The sequence below is a fragment of the Salvelinus sp. IW2-2015 genome, linkage group LG20 (assembly GCF_002910315.2).
Source record: "Salvelinus sp. IW2-2015 linkage group LG20, ASM291031v2, whole genome shotgun sequence".
Lineage (NCBI taxonomy): Eukaryota > Metazoa > Chordata > Actinopteri > Salmoniformes > Salmonidae > Salvelinus > Salvelinus sp. IW2-2015.
In genome coordinates this window covers 32,080,579-32,090,449 of record NC_036860.1, presented here as the reverse complement: position 1 = coordinate 32,090,449, position 9,871 = coordinate 32,080,579, and the positions used below count along the sequence as shown (strand labels likewise).

General features: G+C 42.7%; 2 protein-coding genes across 2 annotated transcripts in view; one reads left to right on the top strand and one right to left on the bottom strand.

Moving 5' to 3' along the window:
• Nucleotides 1-450: 450 nt before the first annotated feature.
• On the bottom strand, nt 451-1,026 carry h2ax1 (H2A.X variant histone family member 1). Its single transcript, XM_070449347.1, has 2 exons — nt 624-1,026; nt 451-547 (listed from the first exon to the last, which is right to left on the bottom strand). The coding sequence occupies exons 1-2, from the start codon at nt 937-939 to the stop codon at nt 477-479; spliced, it is 387 nt and encodes a 128-aa protein (XP_070305448.1). The 5' UTR covers nt 940-1,026; the 3' UTR covers nt 451-476.
• A 4,895-nt stretch (nt 1,027-5,921) lies between these two features.
• vps11 (VPS11 core subunit of CORVET and HOPS complexes) overlaps nt 5,922-9,871 on the top strand; it is a 56,257-nt gene continuing 52,307 nt past the window's right edge. Inside the window, exons 1-3 of the mRNA XM_070449344.1 lie at nt 5,922-6,087; nt 7,697-7,808; nt 8,002-8,028. Of these exons, the coding sequence (XP_070305445.1) occupies nt 5,941-6,087; nt 7,697-7,808; nt 8,002-8,028 (286 nt within the window). The 5' untranslated portion in view covers nt 5,922-5,940. The remainder of the gene's footprint in view (nt 6,088-7,696; nt 7,809-8,001; nt 8,029-9,871) is intronic.

Sequence of the window (9,871 nt, the reverse complement as noted above, 5' to 3'; positions counted from 1 at the left end):
GCTCCCTCATGGAAAGTTCCCGGATTGTGAAAACAACAGACTGGTGATGACGTTTGTGCGCGTTCCCTGTATCAGTACAGAACATTTATTGAAATAAACAATTTCACTCAAGTAGACATGACTGACCTCATGACATCACTTTGTGTAACACAAAGTGTTGATACAGCACTACTAAATATAAACACAATGAAATCTCTGCGTTATTCACCCCACCCGCAAATGAACCACCATTTATAGCTCATATCCAAGAGACCGTTTCAAATTTGGTATATGTTATACGAAAATGTCCATACATTTATATGAATAGTCCAATGACTGTGCCTGCGCATCGTGGAAACCAATAACATGAAGCATTGTCCGTCTGCAAGCATCCAGTATCGGGTTGCGCTGGCATTAATTTGAAAAGGAGGCTCTTTATACAGAAGTGGGTAGCTCTTAACGGAGCTCAGGTTTTTGTTTTATCTGTAGCTAGCTGGTTACTTGCTCTTTGCTGGTTTTTCAGTCTTCTTGGGTAGGAGGACCGCCTGAATGTTAGGCAATACTCCTCCTTGCGCAATGGTGACACCACCTAAAAGCTTGTTGAGTTCCCTAGATGTGTATAAGAGACAGGGGTAGCACACCACCCTGAGCGATGGTCACGCCGCCAAGCAGTTTGTTCAGCTCCTCGTCGTTACGGACAGCCAGCTGAAGGTGGCGAGGGATGATCCTGGTCTTCTTATTATCCCTTGCAGCGTTGCCAGCCAACTCGAGGATCTCAGCCGTTAGGTATTCCAGCACAGCAGCCAAATAGACAGGAGCTCCGGCACCGACACGTTCCGCATAGTTGCCTTTGCGCAGTAACCTGTGGACACGTCCTACGGGGAACTGAAGGCCGGCGCGGGATGAACGGGACTTTGCCTTCGCTCTGGCCTTTCCTCCAGTTTTGCCTCTACCAGACATGTTAATTACTATATTGTCACTTATCAATCCAAATACCAACAGTGCTATACAGCGACTTTTCTGTCAGCCTTTACGTAATGCAGTTGAGGATTATTGTACTAATATACCTCAAGTGTCCCTATGATTGGACGGATAGAATGGAAACGCTTTAACCAATGGTGATGAACTTCACCATTTAAGTGTCCAATAGTAAGAGCGCCGCTCTCCACATGGCTCTGCATTGCGATATTATATATAGAAGACAGACGTAAACTGTGTCGTGTTCTATTCACAGTAAGTGAGCAGAGCGAGAAGCAGAGCGTGCCCAATTGGCCTGGAGCTTGCAGGGAGCGAGATTCACCAAAGGCTGGAGCAGTGACGGTTCTAGCTTGTATGGCTCCCTGGGCGAACCCCCCTTTTCAGCCACGCCAACAAAACAAAAAAGCACCGTTCTGCACTAACTAATTTTTATTCAGACATTTGGAACAACACAAATAATCATAACATTTAAAACTATATAAATATATAAAGTCGTGGCCAAAGGTTTTGAGAATGACATATTAATTTTCACAAAGTCTGCTGAAGTTGATGCACAGAGTCAATATTTGCAGTGTTGACCCTTCTTTTCCATGACCTCTGCAATCCGCCCTGGCATGCTGTCAATTAACTTCTGGGCCACATCCTGACTGATGGCAGCCCATTCTTGCATAACCAATGCTTGGAGTTTGTCAGAATTTGTGGGGTTTTGTTTGTCCACCCGCCTCTTGAGGATTGACCACAAGTTCTCAATGGGATTAAGGTCTGGGGAGTTTCCTGGCCATGGACCCAAAATATTGATGTTTTTACCCCCGAGCCACTTAGTTTTTTAAAGGTATCCGTGACCAACAGATGCATACACCAAGATAGCGCCGACAGAGATGGTCGCCTCGCTTCAGGTCCTTGGAAACTATGCAGTAATTAGTTTTTTTGTACATTATTTCTTGCATTGTTAGCCCTTAACATCTCAAGTGTTATTACATACAGCTGGGAAGAACTACTGGATATAAAAGCGACATCATCTAGCCTGGCTTTTCCACCATAATTTGCAAATAAATTCATAAAAAATCCTACAATGTGATTTTCTGGAATTTCTTTTCTCATTTTGTCTGTCATAGTTGAAGTGTACCTATGATGAAAATTACAGGCCTCTCTCATCTTTTTAAGTGGGAGAACTTGCACAATTGGTGGCTGACTAAATACTTTTTTGCCCCACTGTATATATGGCTACTTTACAGGATACTCAATGACCCCAATTTGTGCTTATTTGACAAAGATACAGTTGCTCAAGTGATGGCCGCCCGCGTCATCGGCGTGCCATGAAGGCGTTGCTCTCTGACCAAATATGGTGTACTATAGGATATACTACACCCCTAATGAAATAGTGAAGTAATAGTCGTTACCTTCTAGGATCTCTGAGGAATCGATATGAACGTGATTTGACTCGTTCAAACAACGTTTAGGGTGAGATTTTCACAGATTCCGTTCTTTGCAAATTGAATGAGTGGAAATACAAAATCGATCGTGCATGCTATATGGACCTTTTTAGGATATGAAAAATGATTTTATCTAACAAAACGACACTTCATGTCATGTTATCTCTGGGACCCTTTGGATGATAAATCAAAGCAATATTTCAGAATGTAAGTACACATTTCACCTTCAACGGTGAATGTATCAAACCTATCGCGTTGAAAAAAGTGTTTTGTTGTAAGGAGCTCTCCCCAAACAATAGCATGGCTTTTTTTTGCAGTAATAGCTACTGTAAATTGGACAGTGCAGTTATATTAACAATAATTTAAGCTTTCAGCCAATATAAGACACTTCTATGTACCGACATTTGTTGTTACTCTAAAATCTGCGATCTTGATATAATGCCCTGGATGATTTACAACTGTCCCGTTGACGGAACGCCGATCCTTAACCTCCTTAGGGATCCCTTACGGCTAGAATCCCGTTACCGGGATCGATTTGACAACATCCGGGTAAATTGCAGAGCGCGAAATTCAAAAACACTAAATTTGTAATATTAAGCATTCATGAAGATACAAGTGTCTTACATCATTTAAAAGCTTAACTTCTTGTTAACTTCTCTAGGGTAGGGGGCAGCATTCGGAATTTTGGATGAAAAGCATGCCCAAATTAAACTGCCTGCTTCTCGGGCCCAGAAGATATGACATGCATATAACTGGTAGATTTGGATAGAAAACACTCTAACGTTTCCAAAACTGTTAAAATAGTGTCCGTGAGTATAACAGAACTGATTTGGCAGGCGAAAACCTGAGAAGAATCCATTCGGGAGGTATTATTTTTTTTGGTTTTGTAGTTTTTTATTCAATGCCATTACAGTATCCATTGACTTAGGACTCAAATTGCAGTTCCTATGCCTTCCACTAGATGTCAACAGTCTTTAGGAATTGTTTCAGGCTTGTATTCTGAAAAATGAAGAAGTAAGAGCAGTCTGAATGAGTGGACCCTAAAGTGTCACAGAGGTTTTTCATGCGCGAGACCGAGAGAGTGCCTTTCTTGTTTACATTTTATATTGACGACGTTATTGTCCAGTTCAAATATTATAGATTATTTAGGCTAAAAACAACCTGAGGATTGAATATAAACATCGTTTGACATGTTTCTATGAACTTTACGGATACAATTTAGATTTTTTGTCTGCTTGTTTTGACTGCGTTTGAGCCTGTGGATTACTGAAGAAAACGCACAAACAAAATGGAGGTTTTTGGATATAAAGAGACTTTATCGAACAAAAGGAACATTTATTGAGTAAATGAATGTCTGCTGAGTGCAACCATATGAAGATCATCCATATGAAGATCCCATCAAAGGTAAGGGATCCATGACACCATTTTGTTGCTCCCATTCTATAGACAGAAACTAAAACAGGAAACGTCTGTGCTAGCCAACGCTGGTTTGACCAATCGGATTCCACACTTCAAGATTGCTTCGATCACCTGGACTGGGATATGTTCCGGGTAGCCTCAGACAACAACATTGACCTATATGCTGACTCGGTGACCGAGTTAATTAGCAAGTGCATGCATCAGTGATGTTGTACCCACTGTGACTATTAAAACCTTCCCTAACCAGAAACTGTGGATTGATGGCAGCATTCGCGCAAAAGCCCAGTCTGCTGTGCCCACATGCTTCAAGATGGCCGCCATTGTTCCTGTTCCCAAGAAAGCTAAGTTAACTGAACTAAATGACTATCGCCCTGTAGCACTCACTTCTGTCATCATGAAGTGCTTTGAGAGACCAGTCAAGGATCATATCACCCCCACCCTACCTGTTACCCTAGACCCACTCCAATTTGCTTACCGCCCCAAAAGGTCCACAGACGACGGAATCGCCATCACACTGCACTATCCCATCTGGACAAGAGGAATACCTATGTAAGAATGCTGTTCATTGACTACAGCTCAGCATTTAACACCATAGTACCCTCCAAATTCATCATTAAGCTCGAGACCGTGGGTCCTGGACTTTCTAACGGGCCGCCCCCAGGTGGTGAGGGTAGGAAACAACATCTCCACCCCGCTGATCCTCAACACTGGGGCCCCATAAAGGTGTGTTCTCAGCCCTCTCCTGTACTCCCTGTTCACCAATGGCTGCGTGGCCATGCACGCCTCCAACTCAATCATCAAGTTTGCAGACAACACTACATTGGTAGGCTTGATTACCAACAACGACGAGACAGCCTACAGGGAGGAGGTGAGTGCCCTCGGAGTGTGGTGTCAGGAAAATGACCTCTCACTCAACGTCAACAAAACAAAGGAGATGATCGTGGACTTCAGGAAACAGCAGAGAGAGCGTCCCCCATCCACATCGACGGGACAGTAGTGGAGAAGGTGGAAAGTTTTAATTTCCTCTGCGTACACATCACGGACAAACTGAAATGGTCCACCCACACAGACAGTGTGGTGAAGAAGGCGCAACAGCACCTCTTCAATCTCAGGAGGCTGAAGAAATGTGGCCTGTCACCTAAAACACTCACAAACTTTTACAGATGCACAATCGAGAGCATCCGGTCTGGCTGTATAACAGCCTGGTACAGCAATTGTTCCGCCCACAACCTCAAGGCTCTCCAGAGGGTGGTGCGGTCTGCACAATGCATCACCGGGGTCAAACTACCTGCCCTCCAGGGCACCTACAGCACCTGATGTCACAGGAAGGCCAAAAAGATCATCAAGGAAAACTACCACCCGAGCCACAGCCTGTTCACCCCGCTATCATCCAGAAGGCGAGGTCAGTATAGATGCATCAAAGCTGGGACCGAGAGACTGAACAGCTTCTATCTCAAGGCCATCAGACTGTTAAACAGTCTTCACTAACATAGAGTGGCTGCTGCCAACATACAGACTCAAATCTCTGGCCACTTTAATATATTTAATAAATGGATTTAATAAAGGTATCACTAGTCACTTTAAATAACACCACATTAATAATGTCTACATATCCTACATTACTCATCCCATATGTATATACTGTATTTTATACCATCTACTGCATCTTGGTTTATGCTGCACGGCAATCTCTCAACAATATTTTTATATGTACATATTCTTATTCATCCCTTTACATTTGTGCGTGTATAAGGTAGTCGTTGTGAATTTGTTAGATTACTTGTTAGATATTACTGCACTGTCGGGAACTAGAAGCACAAGCATTTCACTACACTTGCATTAACATCTGCTAACCATGTGCATGTTATCAATAAATTTGATTTGATCTGTATTCCCAGTCATTTCACATCCATAGATTCGGTACTAATTAATTTATTTCAATTGACTGATTTCCTTATATGAACTGTAACTTTGAAATTGTTGCCTGTTGGGTTGAGGAATAGACTAGAAAGTCAGCTGTAGCTACATTCTAGTTATTGATTCATTATCAAGTTATTGATCACATAGTTTCTTACTTGACATAACTTATCACATTGCTTCTCTCAGGTGTAACCGGAACGGCCAGACAGTGATGGGTGTGAACGGGCAACAGCAGGAAGCTCGTTTCTCGTTCGAGGCCTTCCACTTTGTCAAGAACAAGAACAGGACGCTGTCCACCTACCACCTGCACTGCTCTACCAGAATCTGCGAGAGGACTGTCTGCACCTCCCTGCTCCAGGTCAGTTGCTGATTCCTTGACCTTTTCCACAGCCTTATTTTGGAATGGATTAAAAAAATTATCCTCATCTATCTACCCACAATACGTCATAATGACAAAGCAAAACGTTTTTTTTATTTTGCATATATATATTTTTAAAACTGAAAGATTTACATAAGTATTCAGACCCTTTACTCAGTACTTTGTTAAAGCACCTTTGGCAGCGATTACAGCCTAGAGTCTTCTTGGGTATGATGCTACAAGCTTGGCACACCTGTATTTGGGGAGTTTCTCCCATTCTTCTCTGCAGATCCTCTCAAGGTCTGTCAGGTTGGATGGGGATTATTGCTGCACAGCTATTTTCAAGTCTCTCCAGAGATGTTCGATCGGGTTCAAGTCCGGGCTCTGGCTGGTCCCACTCAAGGACATTCAGAGACTTGTCCGGAAGCCACTCCTGTATTGTCTTGGCTGTGTGCTTAGGGTCGTCTTGTTGGAAGGTGAACTTTCCCAGTCTGAGGTCCTGAGTGTTCTGGAGCAGGTTTTCATAAAGGAACTCTCAGTACTTTGCTCCGTTCATCTTTCCCTCGATCCTAGATAGTCTCCCAGTCCCTGCCGCTGAATAACATTCCCACAGCATGATGCTGACACCACCATGCTTCACCGTAGGGATGGTGCAAGGTTTCCTCCAGACGTGACGCTTGACATTCAGGCCAAAGAGTTCAATCTTGGTTTCATCAGATGAAACCAACCAGACCATTGTTTCTCATGGTCTGAGAGTATTTAGGTGCCTTTTGGCAAACTCCAAGTGGGCTGTCATGTGCTTTTTACTGAGGAGTGGCTTCCATCTGGCCACTCTCCATAAAGGCCTGATTGGTGGAGTGCTGCAGATATGGTTGTCCTTCTGGAAGGTTCTCCCATCGCCACAGAGGAACTCTGGAGCTCTGTCAGAGTGACCATTGGGTTCTTGGTCACCTCTCTGACCAAGCCCCTTCTCTCCCTGATAGCTCAGTTTGGCCGGGCGGCCAGCTCTAGGAAGAGTCTTGGTGGTTCCAAACTTCTTCCATTTAAGAATGATGGAGGCCACTATGTTCTTGTGGACCTTCAATTTTGCAGAAATGTTTTGGTACCCTTCCCCAGATCTGTTCCTCGACAAATTCCTGTCTTGGAGCTCTATTGACAATTCCTTCGACCTCATGGCTTGGTTTTTGCTCTGACATCAACTGTTGGACCTTATATAGACAGGTGTCTGCCTTTGCAAATCATGTCCAATCAATTTAATTTACCACAGGTGGATACCAAGTTGAAGAAACATCTCAAGGATGATCAATGGACAGGATGCACCTGAGCTCAATTTCAAGTCTTATAGCAAAGGGTCTGAATACTTATGTAAATGTTAATTTTTTTAATACATTTGCAAACATTTCTAAAAACCTGTTTTTGCTTTGTCATTATCGGGTATTGTGTGTAGATTGATGAGGAACATTTAAAAAAAAATACATTTTGGAAAGGGCTGTAAGTTGTGGAAAATGTCAAAGGGTCTGAATACTTTCCAAAGGCACTGTAGATGATGCTAGTTATAGCCTATGACCTTGTGTAAGGAAGCTGTTCCAACCACCCCTATTCTTCCCAGAACTGCACGGACAACATCACCTGCTCAAGAAGGAGGCGGGAGGTCCAGTACACGTCTGTGACCAACACAGACACAGTCAGCTCCGGACCCATCCGCACCCAAGTGGACAATGGTGAGCAAAAACCACTGATCATTCATGATCATCATTCGCGTCAGCATTCAATGGCCCATCAGCAAAATATTGACGACACAGTAACAATTTATGCATCACTTTAACTTACTGCACGTACATATATCAGTAATGCCTTTTTGGTTAAGGGGGTTTTGATGTTATGAACGCAGAATTTCCTTATTTTTTTACGCAGGTGATCCTGTCAGAATCGTATATGAAGGTATGCATATTTTTTTTAAATCATAATCATTGATATGATATCTACATGAAATGCACATACATTATTATACATTAAATTGAGTGCCTTCAGAAAGTTTTCACACTCCTTGACACTCCTCTACATTTTGTTGTGTTACAGCCAGAACTCAAAATGAATTAAATAGATCTTTCCATCCTCACCCATCTACACACAATACCTCATAATGACAAAGTGAAAACATGTTTGAAAGCTTTTTCAAATGTATTGAAAATTAAATACAGACATTTCTCATTTATACGTATTTACACACTAGTCAATAGTGGGATTTTCTCCCATTCTTCCTTGCAGATTTTCTCAAGCTCTGTTAATTTAGATAGGGAGCGGTGGTGGACAGCAATCTTCAAGTCTTTCCACAGATTTTCAATGGGATTCAAGTCAAGGACTTTCATATTTTTGTTCTGTAGCCATTCCAGCGTTGCTTTGGCTCTATGCTTAGGGTCATTGTCCGGTTGGAACGCAAACCTTTGCCCCAGTCTAAGGTCGCTTGCACTCTGAATCAGGTTCTCATCAAGGATCTCCCTGTGTTTGCATCCATTAATTGTTCCCTTTAACCTTACCAGTCTCCCAGTCCCTGCTGCTGAAAAGCATCCCCAAAGCATGATGCTGCCACAACCATGCTTCATGGTAGGGATGGTGTTAGACAGGTGATGAGCTGTGCCTGTTTTTTCCCCAGACATAGCACTTTGCATTCTGGCCAAGGAGTTAAATTTGTCTAATCAGACAACAGAATCTTATGCCTTATGCTCAGTCTTTCACCTGCTGTCATGTGCCATTTTCTCAGGAGTGGCTTCCGTCTGGCCACTCTCCCATAAAGCCTAGATTGGTGAAGTGCTATAGAGACTGTTGTCCTTCTGACTGGTTCTCCCATCTCAGCCAAGGAACTCTTTAGTTCTGCCAGAGTGGTCATTTGGTTCTTGGTCACCTCCCTGACCAAGGTCCTTCTTGCATGGTTGCTCAGTTTGTCAGACGGCCAGGTGGACTCCAATCAAGTTGTGATAACTGAAGGATGATCAAAGGAATTGGATGCACCTGAGCACAATTTGCAGTGTCATAGCAAACGGGTGTGAATATTTATGTAAACGAGATAGTTCCGCATTTCATTTTCAAAAATGTTTTCACTTTGTCGTTATGGGGTAGAGTCTAGATGGTTGAGAAAAGTAAAGAAAAGTTTTTATATCAGGCTGTAACACAAAATGTGGATTAAGTCAAGGGGTATGAATACTTTCTGAAGGCAATGTGTGCTGTATATAGACACTGCAACCTTTTCCCAATATTGAGTACTTCATATTTTAATTTCAACGGATATATTACTTAAGTTCTTAGAAGTCTTTTCTCTGAACCTGTCGTCGCGGAAAACATGAATCTGTGCAGGGGTTTGCCATAGCAATATCTAGTATAATGCACTCTCTGTATCTCTATGGTAGCCTTTGTCATACTGGATAGTTGAGCGAAGGACCATGTCGAAGACAACACTCTACACAAGTGACAGTTGGAGGATACTATTAAGGTGGTTTCCTTACCTAAGTCCTAGTTTTTATGCTCACTGACCTAAAGGATTAGGTGGGTCAGTACAATCTGGCAATATATTAGCATACCAGTTGACTATATTGCTTTCATCCACACAGCTTATTCAAGGAAATAGCACATGGGCAAGGATTACACTTTCAGTTTTGGGACATGGGCATGGCTGGCTGGTCTAAACGAATCTAGGCTACTAGCCATTGAGGTAGGAAGGTTTTTAAGTCCAAAAGATGACTGGCAAATTTCAGGCTGAAATAAAAACACTTTTCCATGTGAATATATC